The 25,623-nt window shown below is 46.5% G+C and overlaps 1 protein-coding gene across 4 annotated transcripts in view; it reads left to right on the top strand.

Annotated features, from left to right (window-relative positions):
- The first annotated feature begins 4,308 nt into the window (after nucleotides 1–4,308).
- The window catches only part of LOC122944525 (Grid2 interacting protein), a 70,939-nt gene continuing 49,624 nt past the window's right edge, over nucleotides 4,309–25,623 (top strand). For 2 of the 4 annotated variants that reach the window (XM_044302908.1, XM_044302907.1), the window contains exons 1-2: nucleotides 4,309–4,884; nucleotides 13,648–13,802. In XM_044302908.1, the coding sequence (XP_044158843.1) occupies nucleotides 4,309–4,884; nucleotides 13,648–13,802 (731 nt within the window). Of the gene's footprint in view, nucleotides 4,885–13,647; nucleotides 13,803–25,020; nucleotides 25,139–25,623 lie in introns of those variants that run through there. The other 2 variants (XM_044302909.1, XM_044302910.1) reach the window with 2 other exon arrangements.

The raw sequence follows: 25,623 nt of genomic DNA, 5'->3' as shown, positions 1-25,623 counted from the left end.
GACAAGTACTATCATAGAGGGCACTATGCCAGCTACTCTGGGTTCTTTGACAGGCACTAATATAGGGGCACTGAGGCAGGTACTCTGGGTACTTTTATGGGCACTATGATGGAGCCTTGTGGTAGGTACTCTGGGCACTTTGACGGGCACTATCATGGGGCATTGTAGTAGGTACTCTGGGTACTTTAACAGGCACTAACATGGGGCATTTTTGTAGGTACTCTAGGTACTTTGACAGGCACTATCATGGGGCATTGTGGTAGGTAATCTGGGAACTTTGACAGGCACTATCATGGGGCATTGTGGTAGGTACTCTGGGTACTTTGACAGTTGACAAGTACTATCATAGGGGGCACTGTGATAGGTACACTAGGTACTTTGAGAGGCACTAACATGGGGCATTATGGTAGGTACTCTGGGTACTTTGACAGTTGACAAGTACTATCATAGGGGGCACTGTGGTAGGTACTCTGGGTACTTTGACAGGCACTAACATGGGGCATTGTGGTAGGTACTCTGGGTACTTTGACAGGCACTATCATAGGGGATTGTGGTAGGTACTCTGGGAACTTTGACAGTTGACAAGTACTATCATAAGGGGCACTGTAGTAGGTACTCTGGGTACTTTGACAGGCACTATTATAAGGGGCACTATGACAGGTACTATGTGAATTCTGCAACAAACTATCTTAAGGGTACTGTGGCAGGTACTATGTGGGTACTGCGTTAGATACTGCTTTGGGAGCACTGAGTGTTGGAGGGACATGCTGTGTGAGCTAAACATATCAGCAACTGCAACATTCTGGCTGATAGTTTGTTACAGTGTATCGGTCTGGGGGCTGTGTAGGTCACAGAGCATTGTCTAGACTAGATACAGTTGTATTTCATTCCTTGCAGAGAGCAGAACTAGCTGTGTACAGGTTTTCAGTCTCGGAATGTAAACAGTTTTCTCTCGTTCACTGACAGCAAGCATAGATCTTGAAAATGGTGAAAAAGTGAAACACAAAGTATATTGGAAAGTTGAAGAACTTTATTTTTACTTATACAGAGATTTAAGGGATTATCCAATTCTAAAAATGCCCCCACAATGCCTGGGCCTCTCCTATAGATCCTACTTACCCCGCTCCCGGCACCTGCGTCACTCCGGATTCCTGCACGGCTGCCACCCATGATGCTAGGGAGGCTGGTCACCGTTGCGGCCTGCTATTGGCTGCACCCCTCGTTGCCAGATATTTTGATCCGCTCGACGGGGGAGATGCAGCGGCGTTCGTGCAAGGATCCGGAGTGACGCAGGTGTCGGGGAGCAGAGTAAGTATGATCTATAGGAGGGGCCCGGGAATTTTTAGAATTGGATAACCCCTTTAAGCCTGTATAAAATAGGAATGTCCCCTTTAGCTGTAATTACTTTGTATGTAAAGAGCTCCCTCTAGTGGCGGCTGTTGGAAGAAACCATTTTATCATTTAAAGTTGTGACTGTCATTTTTTTGGATAGGGAACATTTTTGTAATATACTTTATTTAGGGAAAATATGGTAGTTGCACTTTAGCTGGATGGCTGTGTGGCAGTGGAGGGGGGGTCTAAGTTCTAGGAATCCTGCTTGTGTTCTTCCCTGCTTCCACCTCTAGCTTTAATGCTGTCGCCTTGTAGTCCCTGTTACAATGGCTAACTCAAGGACGAGGAATTATATTATCTGCTTAGTCCCCGGGAGCATGCGGGATAATACGTCCAATCCATGGACTCCCTATGGGACTTTATTATATGCGGCCTCCATGAGAATAACGCCGTAATATGGCATTTGTTGTATATTGTATATTGGCATTTGTTGTATAAAATCAGATGCCCCATTGGGCCCATAGCAGTCCATGGGTGCCATACAACACGGATCTGAATATGGCAGTATACATGAGGCCTATAACAGCCTAGTCATTGCTTCTGTGGGGTGCTGCACAGAGGCACCATATGGCAGCACTATAATATGGACATGTATGCCGCTATACAGGGTCAGTGCAAATAGAATTGTATAAGTAAAATGTATAAGCCCAGCGCCCAGGGTGTTTCCATGTCATGGCCCATTAACCCCCCCGACTAATTAAGCTTACTTACTGTGCAGCCAAGCTGATAATGCCGTAAGCTGTCTGCGCTCTGAGCCGGGAGTCATCCATTGTGAGACGTATCTTACGTCTGTCCAGTCATCATTTTCTTCTTCATCTTGGCATTTTCTGGGTATAAATGTACTTTGACAACCTATGTGCCAGTCACCGTACCTACCTGCTAGGTGAACCGTTGCCAAGTGCCTGGACCGTACTTTGGACCTCTTCATCTAATGACGCAGAAGTGTCCGTTCCGTAAGTGACTTTCCCTCTAGCTGACCCTATATCAGAGGGATCAGGAACCTCCGGCACTCCAGCTGTTCTGAAACTACAACTCCCAGCATGCTCCATTCAATTCTATGGGAGTTACAAGAACAGCCGAGGAAGTGTGCATACTGGGAGTTGTAGTTTCACAGCAGATGGAGTGCTGAAGGTTGCTGACCCCTAATATAGGAGATCTTACCTCTTTTGCCATATTACACCCGTCTAAGATGGTGATTGCCGTTCTTCCTGAATATCCTTTGCACGTGGAGGAAAGGGGACCTTCTGTCCAATTCTGCATAATGAAGATAAAGAACTTTGATGCATTGAGACACCAGTAAGGAGTCATGTGGGTGGAGCCATCCTTATGATAGTCAGGCTAATCAGTCCACCACAAGGATTGGTTAACGTCCCACAACATGACAACATCATCTCAGGCCTTCTCCAATGGTGCCACTCTATCGTTCTTCACTGCACATCAAGCAAGGTGGACAACCGGCCAGCATGACTCCTTGGTAGAGCGGCTCCGCCCCCATGACTCTTTACTGGCGTCTGAAGGCAACAGTCAAAGTTATTTCTCTTCAATGACCAGGAGATAGAAGATCTATCATTGTAAATGGACAACAGGTGGGTGGTGGTTTGGGAGGGGGGCTGGCAGGTTCCTTTTAATGATCATTATAGGAAAGGGTTCTTCACAGTTCAAGTAGTAAAACCTTTATCAATATCCAGGTGCTCAATAGTATTTTTCCTTGGTGTCTTTGGTATAGGTTCAATTGTGTATTTGTAGGTAAGTACATGTATATCTAAGGTCTATAACAGAGGTGTATCTACAGGTGAAACTCGAAAAATTAGAATATCGTGCAAAGTTCATATATTTTAGTAATGCAACTTAAAAGGTGAAACATATGAGACTCCTTACAGGCAAAGCGAGATATTCCAAGCCTTTATTTGTTATAATTTGGATGATTATGGCTTACAGCTTATAAAAACTCCAAAGTCACAATTTTGAGGTACCCTTTGCTCAGGGGGTATGGATTAATTAGCTGACTAGAGTGTGACACTTTGAGCCGAGAATATTGAACCTTTTCACAAAATCAATCATATTGTTATTCTCCTCAAGAAGGTACAATGTTCTTGCACCTGATAGGGCCCCCTCAACCTCAGGGCCCCATAGCAAGTGCTATGGCTGTAGTTATGCCCATGGTCTATCAGGGTCTGGGTAGACCCTAGCCCAAGAGTTGCCAGTAGAGGACTTGGGACTCATATTTGGAGGCCATTGACTTTGCGGCTCGATGTCTGCCTTTTGAATAAAGGATATAAGTATCTCTTTATCCATGCAGAACCATGGTCTGACTAATGGTGTCCCATCTTCTTCTGACATGGTCTTCATCCTTTATGGGTTGTTACCAGTATTTTTCCCCCCCAATCTAAGTTGTGTGCTTTAAAGGGCCCACAGCAGATGTATATAGCAGATGATCCTATTGGGTAATTCGGAGTCCTCCGTTCAGGATCCTCATCTCTTGGCCTAAGTGGAGGGTGGTTAGATAGACCGTCACTTTCTCTAGAGCAGGCATGCTCAACCTGCGGGCCTCCAGCTGTTGTAAAACTACAAATCCCACAATTCCCTGCTGTAGGCTGATAGCTGTAGGCTGTTCGGGCATGCTAGGAGTTGTAGTTTTGCAGCAGCTGGAGGGCCGCAGGTTGAGCATGCCTGATTTAGACGATCTGTCCTTTCTGGTGTTACATGGACAATCCATTGGTTTCAGTGAGCATTGTGTAATACTTTGTTTCCCCTCTGGAGGCGCTGCAGGGAAGTTGAACTCTTGCTGCCAAGATTTCCCCACAGATTACAGCTAATCTTTGGAGGTCCTACCAGGAGGACATTTTGTGATTGGCTTGTTGCTCAGCGTACGACCTCCTTTAACATCTGAACTTCTCTGTCTTCACAGTTCTATCAATGCCGGTCACTAATGAAGGGTGGCCAGAGGCATTTGGCTTTGGACTCGGCGGTTCTGGTCCCTGTTACATCTTATGGGTGGAGGATGGAAGCAGCGCCTATGCTGCTGGACTGAAGCCTGGAGACCAGATTTTGGAAGTAGAAGGAAGGCCGGTGTCATCCCTGACCTGTGAAGCTCTGACCGGACTGGGTCAGGAGTGTCTTAATGTGCCGCCAAGTATTGGAGTCATATCAAGAGTCCAGTATGTGGAAGTGTCCAGAGGAGCACAGGAGGAGCTTGGCCTCACACTCAGTGATGGTAGACCTCTGCTGGTGGCCAGCGTGGCCCCTGGATCACCTGCCTCCTACGCCGGGGTTAGAACCGGAGATTTACTCCTTGAAATTAATGAGGTCCAAGTGACAGATCTAACGGAGGCGTCCCGGATGATCTCCTCCAGTGGGGGGGATGTAATACAGCTTGGCATCCTGTGTATCAGTCGGAGGCAGAGGCACAGCAGGGTGTACAGTGCAAGCGGAAGCAGATCGGAGACTACAAGCCAAGCCCAGAGGCTCAAAGCTCAGGAATTTAACCAAAAGGTATGGTTCTTTAATGGGAAAGATGTTGCCCGTACCAACCAATCACAGCGCGGCTTTCATTCCTTGAGAGCTCAATGAGAAATGAAACCTGCACTGTAATTGGTTGCTATGGGCAACAGGCAGTTTTACTTTCAGTTTCATCAATTTTTCTGTGATGTAAAAGTGTTGCCCGTAGCAACCAATCCATACTTACCAACATTAGTAAAATCAGAGCATATAAGCCCCGCACCCAACCCTGCTTGGGAACAGCCATTTATGGGCGAGTTTACACTAGCCCTGCGCATTTTTTGACTGGGAGATCGCAAATTTGCCCAGACTGTCTCTGAAAAAAGCTGCACTGTGATTGGTCGCTGTGGGCAACAGGCAGTTTTACTTTTAGTTTCATAAATTTTTCTGTAATGTAAAGGTGTTGCCCGTAGCAACCAATCACAGCGCATCTTTTATCCTTTGAGAGCGCAGTGAAAAATGAAAGCTGCGCTGTGATTGGTCGCTGTGTGCAACAGGCAGTTTTATTTTCTGTTTCATCAATTTAGCTGGGATGTAAAGGTGCTGCCCATAGCAACCAATCACAGTGCAGCTTTCATGTTTTGCAAAATCCGTAACAGGACTAGGGTTGCCACCCGGCCGGTGTTTTAGAGGCCCTGCCTGTGCCGGCATTTTCCTGCTACTAACTAGCGCTTATTAATGCAGCCTTTAATCCCCCCCAGGTGTTAATAATAAAAATAAAAAAAACACTCGCCTCTGCTGACTGGAGGACAGGACCTGTGAGACGTCATCACGCTGGAGCGCAGGTCCTCAGCTTCCAGTCAGCAGGGGGCGTTCACAGTGGCGTGAGCAAATGGAGGAGCCCATTAGAGAAGGGGCACTAATGGGGGCATTGTTCTAACTGAGGGCACTAATGGGGGGCAATACATTGTTCTAACTGGGGGCACTAATGGGGGCATTTATTCTGAGGTGCACTAATGGGGGCATTATTCTTACTGGGGACACTAAGGGGGGCATTATTTTTACTGGGGGGGCACTAATGGGGGGCATTATTTTTACTGGGGGGGCACTAATGGGCCCATTACTCTCACTTAGAGGCACTAATGGGGGGCATTAATTCTGGGGTGCACTAATGGGGGCATTACTATTACTGGGGGTATTAATATTATTGGGAGCCACAGTATGATAACGACTTAACACCCCGTGTTAAGCCACGCTCCACAACCAACCCGCTTTGGGGTGTGGCTTAACTTGGCTGGTATTTTTTGTTGGGAAAGGTGGCAACCCTAAACAGGGCCCCCACCCCATCAGGGGACATTTATAATACTTGTTTTTTGAGTCCTGGCTGCAACTAGTGACCCCTATTGCTACAGCTCTAAGAGGAGAACCTGTATGATGTTTAGACACCCTGTAAGGGCAGAGGTAGTCCCAGGTGAACAACCCCTTTAATACCCACATGCACCATCACCGTAAGGATCGTTGCCCCCATGCGCAAAATGAGCACGATATAGTCTATTAGGCGGATGATTTACTGCGGGCAGGGGAAATGGACGCCAGATGATTTGCGGCGGCGTAATGACTCTATTGACATGGTAATGACTTGTAAATGAGACAACCAGTGTGAAATCTGCCAGGAGCTCGCAGGCCGTCTCCCGGGGCGAGTGGCGGACACGAATTATTAAATAACGCACGCTCAAGTGCTGTATGCCTGCGGCTTCCCCTCACAGAGGGTTGCTTTAAGACACACGTCAGAGGCTTAGCATGAAATACTGGGGCCCCCAGTGCAAACCCTATACCTTGGGCCATTATAGTGTATGATAGTATAGCAGACCCTGTCCACTCCCTGGTTAAAAAGTCCACAGCGTATATACATTGACCAGTGCGGCGGGTGTTACTTAAAGAGCATCTGTCAGCAGTTTTGTGCCTATGACACTGGTTGACCTGTTACCTGTTATGTGCACTTGGCATCTGTGTTGGTGCCATGTCCATACGTGCCCGCATTGCCGAAAAAAATGAAGTTTTTATATATTCAAATGAGCCTCTAGGAGCAATGGGGGCGTTACCATTACACCTAGAGGCTCTGCTCTCTCTGCAACTGTCACGCCCTCTCTAATTTGATTGACAGCTCCAGGTGTGATGATGCTTTCACTGCCTGGTCCTGTCAATCAAAGCTGCAGAGAAAGCTGAGCCTCTAGGTGTAACGGCAACGCCCCCGTTGCTCCTAGAGGCTCATTTGCATATAATAAAACATAATTTTTCTCAGCAATGCGGGCACATAGGAACATGGGACCAACACAGATGCCTTCAGCTGCCAAGCGCACATGTAACGGGTCAGCCAGTCTCATAGGGACAAATTTGCTGACAGATGCCCTTTAATGCTGCCCATTGCAGCGCACAGGGTGTATTCCATGGCAAAAACAGCATGCAGATTACGTTGCAGGTTCAGCGTGGATCTGCAGCAAAATCCACGGCAGATTTTCTGCACCAAAATTTATCCCATGTGGACGTATGCTGAGACTGTGGCACGCCTCCTACATCTCTGAGCTATGCCCTAGCAATGACCATGTTTACACCGCCATATAGCTGCACAGTGGATGGATAAATGGTCCTGTACCCAGATGCTTACACCACACATACAGCACCCATTAAATAGATACTGTTAGTGCCATGTATTGCCCTGATACCCAGTGCATGCTCTATTTCCACAACTGCCATACGTTGTCCACATACTGTCATACTGTGTCTATGTGAAACATAGCATTAACTACACAATCTCTTACTTTGCTTTTATAGCACCATATAGCGCCCTCATAGATCATATAGTGGCAGCAAATAGCGCCATACTTTGCTCAGTCTTAAGCTGGCCCTATAAAATTACGTGTGTTACGGCTAAACCGACTGACCTAATCTAATGTATATGGCGGCCTCCCGACTCCCCCCTGACATCTGACAGTGTCAATACAGTGTCCCTGTACTGCATAGACCCCGGGGGGTCCTCCCTTGACTCTCTCTGGTCAAGGGATATAAGGATCGGACATGTTGGATTTAATCTGTCTGATCCTTTTGTTAGAGGAGTCTAGCAGCGGCTTTCTCCCCTCTTCACATTAATACATATGCATGCTGGGCTGGGCTGGGCATGCATGTGAATGAGAGGAGCAGGAGAGGTGGAAGGAGTGTTTCGCCAACAGCTATCTAATGTGCATTTGCCCTGATAAAAAGTTTGTCCAGTGCCCCAAATTAGTCACCATGTACTGCCCCCTGGAGCTTGAGCTGATGCAGCCAGTAATGTCTGACCGACATTACTAACGTGACTATGTCTCCCGGGGCTCCCCCAAATTGTTGAGATTTTAAGGGGTTCTGCCATGATTGATGTAAAAAATGAAAATCAGACATCATATAGTCCATGACAACCTCTTTCTAACAAAGCTAGAACCATCTCTGTACCTCACATGGGTCCAGAGATCTCCCCATTCATTGCTCCAATTGTCCTGCTAGATTTCTATCAAGCTGGCAGCTCATGGGTGTGTCCTTTCTGCTGCAACTCATGGGGGGTGTTTCCTTTCTACTGCAGCTCTCTCCCTATTACAGCTCAATAGGCAGTTGAAGGATGGAACTGAGCACCTCAGCAAATTGGGCAAAGAAGTAAGGAAGAGAACAAACAGCAGGTGGCGCTATACACATATTTCATTGAATAACTCAGTGGCTACACTAATTTTTTAATTCCATGCAATTACAAAAGTATTCAGATCCAGGTGCTGGTTTGAAAACTGCACAATATTTTTCATGGCAGAACCTCTTTTAGGACAAGGGAGAGAACACCAGGAATAGTACCTGTAGTTTGGAATCTGGGTACATAGAAGGTTCCTTGAAGGGGTGCAAGTGCGCCCCCTAGCTCTTGTAAAATGTAAAGAGTTCCCTTTAACCAGTATTAAAAGGGTTATCCCATGACTAGTGTGAAAAATAAAAATCAGACATCATCTAGGACATGACAATCTCATTCTAACAAAGCTAGAACCAGTCCTGTACCTCACAAGGATCCGGAGATCTCCCCATTCATTGCTCGGCTAGATTTATATCAAACTAGCTCAAGGGGAGTGTCCTTTCTGCAGCAGCCCAGGGGCGTGTCCTTTCTACAGCAGCCCAGGACGTGTCCTTTCTGCAGCAGCCCATGGGCGTGTCCTTTCTACAGCAGCCCAGGGGCGTGTCCTTTCTACAGCAGCCAAGGGCGTGTCCTTTCTGCAGCAGCCCAGGGGCGTGTCCTTTCTTTTGCAGCTCTCCCTATCACAGCTCAGGAGGCAGCTGAAGCATGGAACTGAGCATGTGCCGCCATCTCAGTGAGCCGGACAAAGAAATGAGAAAAAAAACTAACAGCAGGTGGCGCTATACAGATACTACATTTTTTATGACATGCAATTAGAAAAGTATTCAGACCCAGGTGCTGGTTTGTAAAATGTAGAATATTTTTTGTGGGCCGACCCCTTTAAGTGATTGACAGCCCCGACTCCCAAGAGCTTCTGCAGCATTTCAGATGCCAGTCACGGCTGTGGTGGGCTCACGTGCTTCTGGCCCCAGCCTCTGTTATATCAGTAACACTCTGCATTCCCCCCGGGGTTGTCACTGGTTACGGGGCCCCCCTTTATCTCCTACAAGGTGATTTTTTTCCCTTTTAGGCTTCGAGAACATTTTTCATGCTGCGATTCTCAAAGAATTTCTCGCTGAATACAAAATGGGATTGTGAAGAATGTCATTTCAGAAGCAGAAAATAGCACAGCCATCAGAAAGCTCACGATCCGGGGCTGCAGCTCTGCTGTATTTAAAGGGGTTGTCCACTTTGTCCACACACATGAAGCACCACACAGTGTCCATACAGGGTAAGCCTTCGCTCTGCTTAAGGGCTCGTTCACACGACCGTGTGAAGCTCATGCCTAGTGCTGTGGACCGCAGATTGCGGTCCGCAATGCACGGGCACCGACCGTGGCCCACCGCATGGGGATCGTGGACCACCATTCACTTCACGGATGATGTTGCAGATAGCTGGAAGTTGTGAATAAACGTCCGACTGGCTTGATCCCAAACTAAGGAGCATATAGGTGACCCCTATAAAACCCTAAGAGCTCACCCTGACTGCTAAGCACATACAAGGGTCTCAAAGGTAGACGATTGCATGCCCACGTACCTAAGACTGTGTGACACCAGAAAACCCTATAATAGTGAGGGGACACGACCACCAGCTCTCTGCACTTCATACGGAGGGAGTCAGGGTCACCTAGAATCAAGCCAGCAAGGAAACACAATACATGAAAGGACTTATCTGAACAAGCAGCAGCAGAAGCCTCCAGCAATGAACACTTTAAACCAGGAAGCAGTATAAACCGCAAAGTGAGGCAGTATGGGAGGGAATATAAAGGAAAGAGGATTAGTCTAAATAGGTGACACCTGGGAGAAGGAAATGAGATGAGAAAGTGAAACCAAAACAAAGAACATCATGCAAGAGGTAGAGAAGAACGTCTGTCAGACCTTCTCACAGAACTGGCCGTGACAGGCGCTGTTTTAAGAAGAAAGCAGCCGTGTTTTTATAACCTTGTCCTTACACCACTCCCCATAGTGCTGCAGGCTACCCATTAGGTCTGGATAGGCCTTGATCAGTGGCAGGTGCACTACAAGAACCAGCATTCAGATGGTAGTGGTACAAGAGTGACTGTGAATGACAAAGTTACAAGTGTCAGGATCAGAAGTCAGCAGGCAAGACGTTAAGGATTCCTTCCCCCCAGCACATAAGAGGGCATCAGTGTTATGAATGGCACATAGTATTTGGGTTCCCTCAGGTGCTAACTGCACAAGTCAGGTCCCTGTTTACCCAGGATTAACCTAAAGAGGTCCTAAATGCTGCACTGATCAGGGTTATAATATATCTTCATAGTGGTCGGGGTTCCCATTGAACTCAATGATAAACCTGTCTGTGGTGAGCTCCCTCTAGTGGTGGCCACAATGGCTGCTGTAAAATTCATGCATTTTTTACAAGCATTTTTTGGGGTGGTGTTTTATTAGTCACAAATGTTTTTTTTTTCCCAGCCTTTATTTTTTTTTCCTGTAGAAAAGTCAATGAGAAAATGTCTATAAAAAAAAAACATCAGTGTGGAGGGGTCGTCTGAGATTTTGATATTAATGACCTTGGTGCAGTCTGGTCCCAATTAAGTGAAAGGGACTGAGCTGCGATACCAAGCACGGCCACTATACAGTGGAGGGCGCTGTGCTGAGGAGACAGCAGCTCACCAGAGCTCCACGACCGGGAGCGGACCAACCCCGATCAGATATTGATGATCTGTCCTTAAAGGGTAACTGTCATGTTTTCATCCAAAAATCAATTTGAGCACATGTTACTGCTGCCACAGCATTATGCATGAAACAGTCTTTAATTTCTTCACATACCACTGTTTCCTTGAGCTTTTTCCTTCGTTACGGCTGTTTTGAACCCTACAATATGAGGACTTTCCTAAAGATGGCTCCTCTGCCAGTTCTGAGGCCCAAACTACCTTCCCTCACTTCACATACACATTTACTTTAGCAGCTTCCTGCCAGCCAATCAGATTGGACTACTGAGAGACACGCCTCCTCACTCTGAAACCTGATACTATCTACACACAGGCATGCAGTGTGGAGGACCGCCCCTCTGTCTTCTGTTTACACTGAAGGGAAGACAGAAAAGACTTAGCAATCTCTTTTAAGGTAGCAATGGAAAGGGACAGAGGACATTAATGAAAGCTGTTATTATAAGGTAATTACAGATATTTTGATAATCACTGACAGACTTACTCAGGTATACATGCCTAGCTCTAATAAACTAGCAAATAAAAAATAAAAATATGACAGTTACCCTTTAAGATAGGCCTTCAATATCAAAATCTCAGTCAACCCCTTTAAAGAAACATAGGTATACAAATGTTGCACTGTATGTGCGGTCGGATTCCTCTGCTCTGAAGCCCCTCCCCGGTGTCCCCTTTCTGACTGATTGGCATGTCGGAGTACTCCTTTATATTAGATTTTTCTGCTGGTCATATGGCACAGTTGTACCCTGCAGAGTATACATACAGTCATGTGAAAAAATTAGGACACCCTTTGAAAGCATGTGGTTTTTTGTAACATTTTTAATAAAAGGTTATTTCATCTCCGTTTCAACAATACAGAGAGATTAAAGTAATCCGACTAAACAAAGAAAACTGAAGAAAAGTCTTTTCAAGATCTTCTGTAAATGTCATTCTACAAAAATGCCTATTCTAACTGAGGAAAAAGATAGGACACCCTCACATGTATTCCCTCTTAAATTGGCTCAGATCTCACACAGGTATATCACACCAGGTGCACATAATTAGTAGATCGTTACTCTGCATGTTGAATGAGGCTTGCCCTATTTAAACCTCAGACATTTAGTTTGGTGTGCTCCTGACTGTTGAAGTGAGAGTGAGCACCATGGTGAGAGCAAAAGAGCTGTCAGAGGACTTCAGAAAAAAGATTGTAGCAGCCTATGAGTCTGGGAAGGGATTTAAAAAGATCTCAAAAGATTTTGAAATCAGCCATTCCACTGTCCGGAAGATGGTCTACAAGTGGAGGGCTTTCAAAACAACTGCCAACATGCCCAGGACTGGTCGCCCCAGCAAGTTCACCCCAAGAGCAGACCGCAAGATGCTAAAAGAGGTCTCCAAAAACCCTAAAGTGTCATCTCGAGAACTACAGCAGGCTCTGGCTACTGTTGATGTAGAAGTACATGCCTCTACAATCAGAAAGAGACTGTACAAGTTTAACTTGCATGGGAGGTGTGCAAGGAGGAAACCTTTGCTTTCCAAGAGAAACATCGAGGCCAGACTGACATTTGCCAGAGATAAAGTTGACAAAGACCAGGACTTCTGGAATAATGTTCTTTGGACAGATGAGTCCAAAATTGAATTATTTGGACACAACAGCAGAGGACATGTTTGGCGTAAACCAAACACAGCATTCCAAGAAAAGAACCTCATACCAACTGTGAAGCATGGAGGTGGAAGTGTCATGGTTTGGGGCTGCTTTGCTGCAGCAGGACCTGGTCAGCTCACCATCATAGAATCCACGATGAATTCTACTGTGTATCAGAAGGTGCTTGAAGAACATGTGAGACCATCAGTTAGAAAATTAAAGCTGAAGCGGAACTGGACCATGCAACATGACAATGACCCAAAACATACTAGTAAATCAACCAAAGATTGGCTGAAAAAGAAGAAATGGAGAGTCCTGGAATGGCCAAGTCAAAGTCCAGATTTGAATCCCATTGAGATGCTGTGGGGTGACTTGAAAAGGGCTGTACGTGCAAGAAACCCCTCAAACATCTCACAGCTGAAAAAGTTCTGCATTGAGGAGTGGGGTAAAATTTCCTCAGACCGATGTCGAAGACTGGTAGATGGCTACAAGAACCGTCTCACTGCAGTTATTTCAGCCAAAGGAGGTAACACTCGCTATTAGGGGCAAGGGTGTCCTATCTTTTTCCTCAGTTAGAATAGGCATTTTTGTAGAATGACATTTACAGAAGATCTTGAAAAGACTTTTCTTCAGTTTTCTTTGTTTAGTTGGATTACTTTAATCTCTCTGTATTGTTGAAACGGAGATGAAATAACCTTTTATTAAAAATGTTACAAAAAACCACATGCTTTCAAAGGGTGTCCTAATTTTTTCACATGACTGTATATGCTGTATACCTGTATGTCCTACATAGATGGAGTCTTTCTCTGAGATTCTCTGTCCTCTCCTCAGCTCGATGAGGTCCTGGGCGAGCGGCCGGCCCTGAAGGAGCAGGTCTTTGCCCTGTTGAAGCAGTATGCGCAGGAGAGGAAAGTGGAGCGTTTGGCCTATATGCTGCCCCTGATACTCACAGAAGAGTCCCAGCACCGTCTGATTGACAACATCAGGTAAGAATCTCCCTTGGGGCATGATTTACGTATGGATATAGCAGAGCCGTGTTTGTCGTTTGGTGCAACTCAAGTTTATTTAGTCCCCGGATCTTAAAAGGTTATGATAATTTCTGCAATTAAAAGGGTTGTCCACTGCTTTACTATTGACAGTCTATCATCAGGATAGGCCATCAATATCTAATCGACTGGGCACCTCCTCCGATCAGCTGTACTACCCAGCGCCAGTACTACCCAGCTCCCTGCATTGAGTAGTAGACTTCACAGGGAGCCGCGCTGCAGTACCCAGATCCGTCCACTACGCAGTGGGGGGAGCCGCGCAGGTTCGGCACCTGAGCTGTCAGAGCCCCACCGATTGATGGCCATCACTACTAAAGGACTAATAGTCTTTCTGTATCGACTCTCAATTGTTTTCAAGATCTCTGCTTGCTGTCGAACCTTCATTATTTACTTCTATGTTCTTTCTGTTTCGACTCCCCATGGTTTTCAAGATCTCTGCTTGCTTTTATTCAGTAGGAGTCCTCATTGTTTACTTCCATAATCCTTCTGTATCAACTCCCCATGGATTTCAAGATCTCTGCTTGCTGTCATTCAGTAGGTGCCTTCATTGTTTACTTCCTGAATCTTTCTGCATCAACTCCCCATGGTTAACAAGATCTCTGCTTGCTGTCATTTAGTAGGTGCCTCTATTGATAGCTTGTTACAATGTATAAGCGCTGGCAACCAATCAGTCACACGGCATTACCTAGTCTGGATACCATTGTAGCAAACCCTCAGCTGCGAGGTCTCTACAGGGTTTTTCACCTCTGGATGTTCACATTCACTGATGTGATGCAGAGATCTTAAAAATGGTAAAAAATTGAATCACCAAATATATTTTTATAATTGCAGAATTTTTCCTAATGCAGTAATTGAGCTTTATTTACATGACCCCCTGCTTCCTGTGGAGCCCAGGGTGCTGCTTTAATGCTCGAATAGCCCCTCCACCCCTGGTATTAATACTACACCCATATAGAATTTTTAAAAGTATTGCTTGGGATATGCCTAAAAGAGACCAGATTAGAAAATATGGCTACTTTCTTCTGGAAACAGCGCCACCTCTGTCTATGGGTCGTGCCTGGTATTGCAGCTCAGCTCCATTGAAGTGAATAAGTCGAGCTGCAATACCACACTTCACCTGGGGACCAGCGTGGCACTGTTTTTAGTAGAAGAATAGACCCTTTGTTGCAGGGCTCAGGTCGTCCACATTCTGCATCCTTCACCACTCGGTGACGAGGTAAAGGCTTCTTTTTTTTTCCCTTGATCTATTTTCGTCTCCTGACGATCACGAGATTGTAATTCACAAATCCTCAAATAGCAAAGCCGCGACAGATGCTTTAGGCGCAAAGTGCAGAAAAGGTTCACGCTGGGTGTGGTCAGTGGATACAGCGGTGTCAGGCATTAACCCTTTCCATGCCTCATGTTTTATATTTACACTTACCATTTAGGTTGACGTAATGCAGGTGTGAACAGCGCCCTAGCATTGTAACGGTGACCTGATTTCCGAAACGAGCTAGTCCCCGGGGGCCCACCGGGCCTCATTTATCAAAACTGTCTAATGGAAAAATTGGCCTTGGTGCCCGTAGCAACCAATATTCTGCGAGGAGCAATTAGTCTATTTCCCCACAGCACCTCCGCAGGGGAAATGAAGTATTACACGCTGCCCCCATCGGGTCCTCCAGAGACGGAGAGAGATTCCTTGGGCAGGAGATGTCCACAGCAACCAAGTTTTCATTTTCTAGAGCTTACATTTGAGGTCTAATAGGTTGCCCACACACGAAATTGGCAAAATCTTAGCTGCTTGTTTCTGCCACTAGGGGGCGACCTCTATATAGATGTGCGTGATTTATACATAGCCGCCAACTTAATTAGGGTTATTTAAGCCCCAACCCAACATAGGAAACGCCCTCCAAACCGCTCACATTTACTGCCCAGGGAATCTGTCTCTGGAGGGCCCAATGGGGGCTGCGTGTAATACTCCATTTCACCTGGGGAGGTGCTGTGGGGAAATTGACTACTTGTTTTTTTGCAGAATACTATCAATAGTTAAAAAAGTAAAATTTGGCATTCAAGCCCTGCAAAGGAAACACCCCCCAAAATGGTGAAATCGGGCAGAGCTTGCATAAGACCCACCCTTTTTAAGACATAGGTCAAGGGATTGTTTCGGCAAAATTGGGACTGTCGGCAAAAATGGTTGCAGTGGGACACCCTTGACACCTCGGCTTATACTGAGCGAGGCAGAAAAGGAGGTGTCACCCAGCTTTGGTAGACTCCTGAATGGCAAATCTGCCTGGAAAAGATGGGTGACAACCCTTTTAAATCTTCTGATGATGGCCATATTGGTTGTCACCCGACTTTCCTATGCTATTTCCTATGGTTTTCAAGATCTCTGCTTGCTGTCGAACCTTCATTATTTACTTCCATGTTCTTTCTGTATCGACTCCCCATGGTTTTCAAGATCTCTGCTTGCTGTCATTCAGTAGGAGTCCTCATTGTTTACTTCCATAATCTTTCTGTATCAACTCCCCACGGATTTCAAGATCTCTGCTTGCTGTCATTCAGTAGGAGTCCTCATTGTTTACTTCCATAATCTTTCTGTATCAACTCCCCATGGATTTCAAGATCTCTGTTTGCTTTTATTCAGTAGGCGCCTTCATTGTTTACATCCAGAATCTTTCTGTATCAATTCCCCATGGTTTTCAAGATCTCTGCTTGCTGTCATTTAGTAGGTACCTGTATTGATAGCTTGTTACAATGTATCAGCACTGGCAACCAATCAGTCACACGGGATTACCTAGTCTGGATACCATTGTAGCAAACCCCCAGCTGCGAGGTCTCTACAGGGTTTTTCACCTCTGGATGTTCACATTCACTGATGTGAAGCAGAGATCTTAAAAATTGTGAAAAATTGAGTCACCAAGTATATTTGATAATTGCAAAATTTTTCCTAATGCAGTAATTGAGCTTTATTTACATGACCCCCTGCTTCCTGTGGAGCCTAGGGTGCTGCTTTAATGCTCGAATAGCCCCTCCACCCCTGGTATTAATACTACACCCATCAAAATTTTTTAAAGGTATTGCTTGGGATATGCCTAAAAGGGACCAGATTAGAAAACATGGTATAGAGTAAACTCTCAAAATCTTAAAACCAACTAATAACTTGATTTTAAGCCTTGTAATGTAGCTTTAGGCTTCTTTTTAAGGTGGAACCCTCCTGTAATCTGATTTTAGGCCTCTTTTTAAGGGAGAACTCCACTGTAATTTAATATTAGACCTCTTTTTATGGTGGAACCCCCCTGTAATCTGATTTTAGGCCTCTTTTTAAGGGAGAACTGTACTGTAATCTAATATTAGACCTCTTTTTATGGTGGAACCCCCTTGTAATCTGATTTTAGGCCTCTTTTTAATGGAGAATTTGTATTTTTCTTCTAATTTTAGGAGGCAGTGACCTTCTTTATATTCACCCACGCTGAGGTGGGTTGCTGAAATCTATCAATGTATCCTCGGCTATACTAGTAAATATTTCAGCAGAGAGAGGTTCGTACAGATAAATATAGCGCCGCTGCGATGAAATGGGCTCCCATGTGGCGGAGCTATAAAAATAGAGATTGTTCTATGTGAACGGGGCCGTGCATTAATGCTGAGGAGAGAGCGAAAGAGATGGGGGCAGCAGCTGGCCTCGGCGTAATCTCTTGTCTCTGGCAGGCTACTACTCCTCCCGCTGCAAAGGGTTAATGCAGATGAAAGGCTAAGCTCCCAGAGATTTCCCGGCTAATCTCTACAGATGAATTGCTTCTGAATGTACCGTAGTATTAGCAGCCGATGGGTGTGCCCAGTAGCGCCCCGGGGCGAGCCGCTGCATCATCAGACATTTTATTATGATTAATATTAGATAGGAAAGATGTGAACATGAAAGGGTTAATTCAGAAGATTCATTCGGAGGAAAACTGCGCAATGAATGGCGCTTGTCATGTGCCCTAGAAAGCGCAGCGGCGTCCCATCCCGCGTTTGGATGCTCGTCACAACAGCTCTTTGTAAGGGCTCATTGCACATGAACGCAAGGGCTCCGTGCCCGTATTGCGGACCGCAAACAGGCACTGGCCGTGTGCACTCCGACCCATTGACTTGCATTGCAGAGGCCGAAAAGCCCACGGAAGCACTTCGGGGTGTTTCCATGGGCTTCCGATCCGCGCCTCTGCTCAGCAAAAGATAAGACATGTCCTATCTTTGGCCGATCGTGGACCCGTTCCAGTCAGTGGGTCAGAGTGCACACGGCCAGTGCCCGTATATTGCAGAACCGCCGTTTGCAGTCCGCATTATGGACATGGAGCCCTTACGTTCATGGGCATGAGCCCTAAGATTGGCTGCACATGGGTGTAGGTCAACGTACAGAAGATCCACGCGGATTTCTGTGCGTTTTTGCAGCATACCCGCACCGCAATCCCCAATTTCTAACAGTGTTTTTTGGTGCGGATTTGATGCGATTTTTCCGCAGATCTCACCCTTCCATTGAAAAGAGTGAGATCCGCAGCTAAAACAGCAAACATAGTTGACGTGCTGGGGATTTGGAAATTCGCACTAAAAAAAATCGGCAATGTCTACGTGACATTTGCATAATCTCATACACATTGCTGGTACTGTAATACTATGTGGGTTTTTTCGCATGGGAATCTGCGCGCCAAAAATGCACGTATTGCAGGCAAAACCAGTAGTGGACCCTCCACAGACATCAGGTGTAAGGCTGGGTTCAGACCTGAGCGTTTTACAGCGCGTTCCTATTCGCTGTAACCCTGCTTTCACACCTGAGCGTTTCTCAAACGCGCGTTTTTATGCCCGTTTTTTGTAATAGTAAACGCGCGTTTGACGCGCGTTTGTGTGATTGACTGCAGTGTCCTATGGCCACAAACGCGCGTCAAAACGCCCCAAAGAAGCTCAAGAACTTGATTATGCGTCGGGCGTTTTACAGCGCGATCGTACACGCTGTAAAACGCCCAGGTGAGAACCATTCCCATAGGGAAGCATTGGTTTTCATGTGTTGAGCGTTTTACAGCGCGTTTGAACGCGCTGTAAAACGCTCAGGTGTGAACTTAGGGTAAAACGCTCAACAGGCAAGAACCAATGATTCCCTATGGGAATGGTTCTCATCTGAGCGTTTTACAGCGCGTACGATCGCGCTGTAAAATGCCCGACTCCCCAAGAAGTACAGGAGCTTCTTTGGGGCGTCTTGTCGCGCGTTCCCGTACATAGACTTCCGGGAACGCGCGACAATGGGCGTTCGCATACTACCGGAGCCGCGTATGTGAGACGCATACACAGCGCTCAGGTCAGTACGCTCAGGTCTGAACCCAGCCTTAGGGAAAGATCTGCCCCAGTTCTGTGTTTAGAGCCGCACCTGGTTTTGGCTCAAAATCACTGATGGGAATCACTGACCAAACACTGAGTCCTGGTTCACATTTCCGTTTTTCACAGACGTTTGCTATCTGCAGTTTCCATACACCCATTGACTTTAATGTGTTTGTTCTGTGGGTCAGTGAAAAAAAATCATGGAGACCTGCGCTCCTTGGACCATGGAATACGGATGACAAACAGATTTTTTTCACGGACACAGAAATGTGAATAAGTTCTAACACTAAGGGGGCAGTCACTTGTTCGTATTTTAGGTCTGCTTCCATTCGGCATTTTTTACGGATCAGATGCAGACCCATTCATTGCAATAGGGCCATAAAATGGATACAGTCATATGAATGCCACCTAAACAAGTGGACAAGGCATTAGATATGAGATAGATAGATATTAGATAGACACCGAGGTGAAATTTCTCCTTAATGCAGATGATCTTCTGTTACTATCACCAACTGAGAAAGGTCTCCAAGATAACCTGAAGATCCTGGAGAAGTTCAGTAACACGTGGGCACTGCCCATCAATCCAAAGAAAACCAACATCATGGTGTTCAAGAAAAGAAACCGGAAAGCAGCCGGGCGTCCTCCCTTCCTGCTAAACAACCGTCCACTTTCAGAAACCGACACCTACACCGACCTGGGCTTAGAAATCAGCCAATCAGGGAGTTTTAAGAAAGCCATGGAAACACTGAAAGACAAGGAGAGCAAAACCTTCTCTGCCATCAGAAGGCGTCTGCATCATCTTAAGGCACCAGTGACCGTCTGGCTTACAATCCTTGACACCATCATCGTCCCAATCCTCCTGTATGGCAGCGAAGTCTGGGGCCCAAACATATACCCAGACCGGGCCAACAGAACTATTCCACCTAGAACTCTGCAAACACCTTCTCCAGGTCCACAGGAGCACCTCAAGCAGCGCCTGTGGAGCAGAACTAGGCAGATTCCCACTCTACTTTGCTTTCCAGTAGAGGGCGCCATCATTCAGAGCCCATCTGCATAGCAGCAGTCCCAGCTCCTACCATCACAAAGCCTTGCTACACCAAGAAGCCCCAGAAAAACAAAGCACCCTGCAACAAGTCACCCAAACCCAGCCTGCCCAAGCCACCAACCAATACAGCCCGACAAAGGGGGAAATCCAGAGGACGATACACAAGGGCAAAGAGGAGTATATTAGCATCTGGAGGAACGACATACGAACATCACAGAAGCTGACAGTATACCAGAGCCTGCAGAGGGAGCACAAACTGGCCCCATATCTGGAGAAACTCCCCAATCCAAGAGACCAACAGATCCTGAGCCGCTACAGACTGAGCGCCCACAGCCTGCTCATTGAATCCGGGCGTCACCCACAGAGGTACATGCCCAGGGAGAGCAGACTGTGCCAGCTGTGCGACCAGGAGGCCGTGGAGGATGAGGCTCATTTCCTGCTGCGGTGCCCCAAATACTCAGCAGTGAGGGAGACTGACTTCAGGAGACTGTCTGATCTCTGCCCAGACTTCACCTCCATGGAGGAGGAAGAGAGACTCTCCATACTGCTGGGGGAAGAGGAGAACACAGCGGCCACAGCAGCACAATACATTACTGCCTGCCATAGACTGAGAGGAGCCTGATATACCATGGACTCCTATATCTCACCCTGGATGTGTCCCCATCCCCCAACCCTACCCAATTATTTCCCACTTGCTTTGGCAATGCTAAAATGTATTTAGTCCTGCCAATAAAGCTTATTTGATTTGATTTGATATGAGTTAGATAGATATGAGATAAATAGAGATAGATAGATAGATAGACAGATACAGTTGCAAGAAAAAGTATGTGAACCCTTTGGAATGATAAGGATTTCTGCACAAATTGGTCATAAAATGTGATCTGATCTTCATCTAAGTCACAACAATAGACAATCACAGTCTGCTTAACTAATAACACACAAAGAATTAAATGTTACCATGTTTGTATTGAACACACCATGTAAACATTCACAGTGCAGGTGGAAAAAGTATGTGAACCCTTGGATTTAATAACTGGTTGAACCTCCTTTGGCAGCAATAACTTCTTGACTATTCCTCTTTACAGAACTGTTTCAGTTCAGCAATATTGTTGGGATGTCTGGTGTGAATCGCTTTCTTGAGGTCATGTCACAGCATCTCAATCGGGTTGAGGTCAGGACTCTGACTGGGCCACTCCAGAAGGCGTATGTTCTTCTGTTTAAGCCATTCTGTTGTTGATTTACTTCTATGCTTTGGGTCGTTGTCCTGTTGCAACACCCATCTTCTGTTGAGCTTCAGCTGGTGGACAGATGGCCCTAAAGGGGTTCTGCACTTTGTTTTAACTGATGATGTATCCTCTGGATAGATCATCAGCTTCTAATCGTCGGGGGTCCGACACCCGGGACCCCCGCCGATCAGCTGTTTGAGAAGGCAGCGGCGCTCCAGCAGCACCGGGGCCTTCTCACTGTTTACCGCTGGCCCAGTGACGTCACGACTAGTATCAACTAGCGTGGGCGGGGCTAAGCTCTGTTCACTTGAATGGAGCTTAGCCCCGCCCCACGCTAGTTGATACTAGTCGTGACGTCACTATTCAGAGGATAGATCAGTTAAAACCCCTTTAAGTTCTCCTGCAAAATGTCTTGATAAACTTGGGAATTTATTTTTCCTTCGATGATAGCAATCCGTCCAGGCCCTGACGCAGCAAAGCAGCCCCAAACCATGATGCCCCCACCACCATACTTCACAGTTGGGATGAGGTTTTGATGTTGGTGTGCTGTGCCTCTTTCTCCACACATAGTGTTGTGTATTTCTTCCAAACAACTCAACTTTGGTTTCACCTGTCCACAGAATATTTTGCCAGTACTGCTGTGGAACATCCAGGTGCTCTTGTGCAAACTGTAAACGTGCAGCAGTGTTTTTTTTGGACAGCAGTGGCTTCCTCTGTGGTATCCTCCCATGAAATCCATTCTTGTTTAGTGTTTTAAGTATCGTAGATTCGCTAACAGGGATGTTAGCATATGCCAGAGACTTTTGTAAGTCTTTAGCTGACACTCTAGGATTCTTCTTCACCTCATTGAGCAGTCTGTGCTGTGCTCTTGCAGTCATCTTTACAGGACGGCCACTCCTAGGGAGAGTAGCAGCAGTGCTGAACTTTCTCCATTTACAGACAATTTGTCTTACCGTGGACTGATGAACAGCAAGGCTTTTGGAGATACTTTTATAACCCTTTCCAGCTTTATGCAAGTCAACAATTCTTAATCGTAGGTCTTCTGAGAGCTCTTTTGTGCGAGGCATCATTCACATCAGGCAGTGCTTCTTGTGAAAAGCAAACCCAGAACTGGTGTGTGTTTTTTATAGGGCAGGGCAGCTGCAACCAACACCTCCAATCTCATCTCATTGATTGGACTCCAGTTGGCTGACACCTCACTCCAATTAGCTCTTGGAGATGTCAATAGTCTAGGGGTTCACATACTTTTTCCACCTGCACTGTGAATGCTTACATGGTGTGTTCAATAAAAACATGGTAACATGTAATTCTTTGTGTGTTATTAGTTTAAGCAGACTGTGATTGTCTATTGTTGTGACTTAGATGAAGATCAGATCACATTTTATGACCAATTTGTGCAGAAATCCATATCATTCCAAAGGGTTCACATACTTTTTCTTGCAACTGTAGATAGATATCAGATAGAATCAAACTTACACAGCTTCAAAATGCCCTCCAAGTTAACTCCTTCTGGGAACTATGGAACCACCTGGGCACAAATAGGAAGAAAAACAACCTCCATCTGGCTCCAGTATTTCAGAGACCTCTACAGAGACATCCCAAAAGAAGAACACAACCCAGACCAAGAACAAATGAGGTCAAAACCCGCTAGACTCACCCATAACACTGCAGGATATATCAGAGAGAATATCAACCATAAGAGGTAAGAAAGCCAGCGGCACAGATGGCATCCCACCCGAAATGATTAAGTACAGCCCACCAGCAATACAGGCAGCCATAGCAAAACTGTACAACATTGTGCTAAGCGCTGGCTACTTCCCCCAGGCCTGGAACCAAGGTGTCATAACCCCAATACACAAGGGTGGGGACAGGTATGACCCGGCCAACTACCGAGGGATATGGGGCAGCAGCAATCTGGGGAAACTATTTAACAGTGTCCTGAACCAGAGAATCCTCGGCTTTCTCACCCAGCACAATGTACTCAGTAAAAGCCAAGCAGGGTTCGTGCCAAACCACCGCACCACAGACCACGTCTACACCCTGCGCCGCCTCATCCAGAGCCATGTCCACAACACAAAGCAGGGAAAGATATACACTTGTTTCGTGGACTTCAAAAAGGCCTTCGACTCTTACTGAACCCAGCCTGACCAGAAAATCACCCCACACCACCTCAGGATCAGCAACACAGTAAACAAGAGGAATACGTCAGTGAATGGAGGAAGGAGGTGAGAGCATCCCAGAAGCTGACGGTGTACCAGAGCCTGCAGAGAGACTACAAACTGGCCCAATACCTGGAGAAACTAGGGAACCCCAGAGACCCGAAAATCCTGACCTGCTACAGACTGAGCGCCCACAGCCTGGCCATAGAATCCGGACGGCATCGACAGAGCTGCTTGCCTAGAGAAAGCAAACTGTGCCAGCAGTGCCACCTGAAGGATGAGGCCTACTTCCTGATATACTGTCCCAAATACTCAGCAGTGAGGGACATCCACTTTAGGAGACTGTCTGATCTCTGCCCAGACTTCAGCTCCATGGAGGAGGAAGAGAAGCTGCCCTAATGTATAATTTTAGACCTGCCAATAAAGCTTTTTTGATTTGATTTGATTTAATAGATAGATATTAGATAGACAGATGGATAGATATGAGATAGATAGATAGATAGATGTGCCCGTCTGCAGAGCAGCTTTACCCTCCTATTACTTTCTATCCTTTCCAGCTGCTGTAGAAGCAAAGGAGCAAAATTAACCCATTATTCTCCTCCCCCATACATTACAGACCGATAGATGCAAGCAGCTCATTTGGCTTTAAAAGTGACAACCACCTTTGTGCAGAAGAAATCTGCTCAGAGCAGTTGTCACTTCCCGTCCTCCACTCTCCTTGGCAGCCGGTACAAAGTGCATTACTCAGCAGGGGGCGGATGACATGTGCCTCCTCCTAAATACATGATGGGAGCAGGGGAGGACTTGGCATTTCTGGGGCCCAAGAAAAGTCATGTCATGGGGCCCCAATCTCCGCTTAGAGGTGCAGCTTGGGCCTTCTGCTCCTGCTCTACCACTGGGAAGGGCCCCCTTGGGCCCCTGTTTAGATCATATGTCCACCCCATTAGTCATATTTTTCAGCCAATCGCTTGTAGCCAGCAAGGGGGCCCCTGATCTCAGGGGCCCCATGCCTTTTCTTGGTTTGTGTGGTGGTAAAGTCCAGTTATAGTCAGAAGGGGGGTCAGTATCTTGCAGGGAATGTATACATATGTTCTCGCCCTCCCCGGGGTCTCGGAGGTTAAGTGCTCAGTGCCTCCTTATTTTGCACTTCCTTTAGACACATCCTTGAAGTTAGGAGCTGAGATCTTCCCGTCTTCCAGGGCTTGGATTAGAGGTGGGATTTTCTGGATCTTTTCCCGGAGGACGGGATGTCCCCCATTAAGATGCCTGCAAATGGGTTGAAAATGTGAGAAGCGAGCCAGGGCTAAATCTCTCCCCGCAGACATGGCGCCCCTCCCTCACCGCGCAGCCTGGCAGATCCCCCATCTCCTCTGGAGTTGCAGTCTTCTCCTGCAGACGCCAGCAGATGCTTCCCTGAGCTGAGATTTCAGGGAGAGGGTGTCAGCGGGTGGGTACCGCTCCGGGGGGCGCTCACAGTTATCTACAAGAGGATGATTAACCCTGGATCAGAATGAGCTGCTGGGGGTAAGTCCTCTCCATTAACCCTCTATCTGCCAGCTGCAGGCAAATTCACCTGTACAGTTAATGACATTGATGAAGCCGTTCTCATCTGGAGGTGGATTGTAGAGTGCTAGCTCCGAGGACAAGGGGCGGGCGGGTGAGGACTGTGTGTGGTGTTTTATGTGTAGTCTTTGTATTCTGGGGTGATGTTGGTAGGGGAGCGCTGCTGCGGGAGGGGGGCCCAATCAACACCGCCAGGAACCAGCAGCAGCTCCGCTCAGGTGGAGGCGTCTGATCCGTGGTGATAGGAACCGAGGGTCGGACCATATATACCGGACACAGCCCAGAGAGGAGACTCCATGTACTGCTGTCTCCAGAGCCTGCAATCATATCTATCTATCTATCTATCGATCTATCTTCTATCTATTTCTATCTATCTAATATCTATCTATCTATCTTCTATCTAATATCTATCTATCTTCTATCTAATATCTATCTTCTATCTATCT

The sequence above is a fragment of the Bufo gargarizans genome, chromosome 8 (assembly GCF_014858855.1).
Source record: "Bufo gargarizans isolate SCDJY-AF-19 chromosome 8, ASM1485885v1, whole genome shotgun sequence".
NCBI classification, from domain to species: domain Eukaryota; kingdom Metazoa; phylum Chordata; class Amphibia; order Anura; family Bufonidae; genus Bufo; species Bufo gargarizans.
The sequence above is the reverse complement of the archived record's forward strand: the minus strand, read 5'-3'. Positions and strand labels throughout refer to the sequence as shown.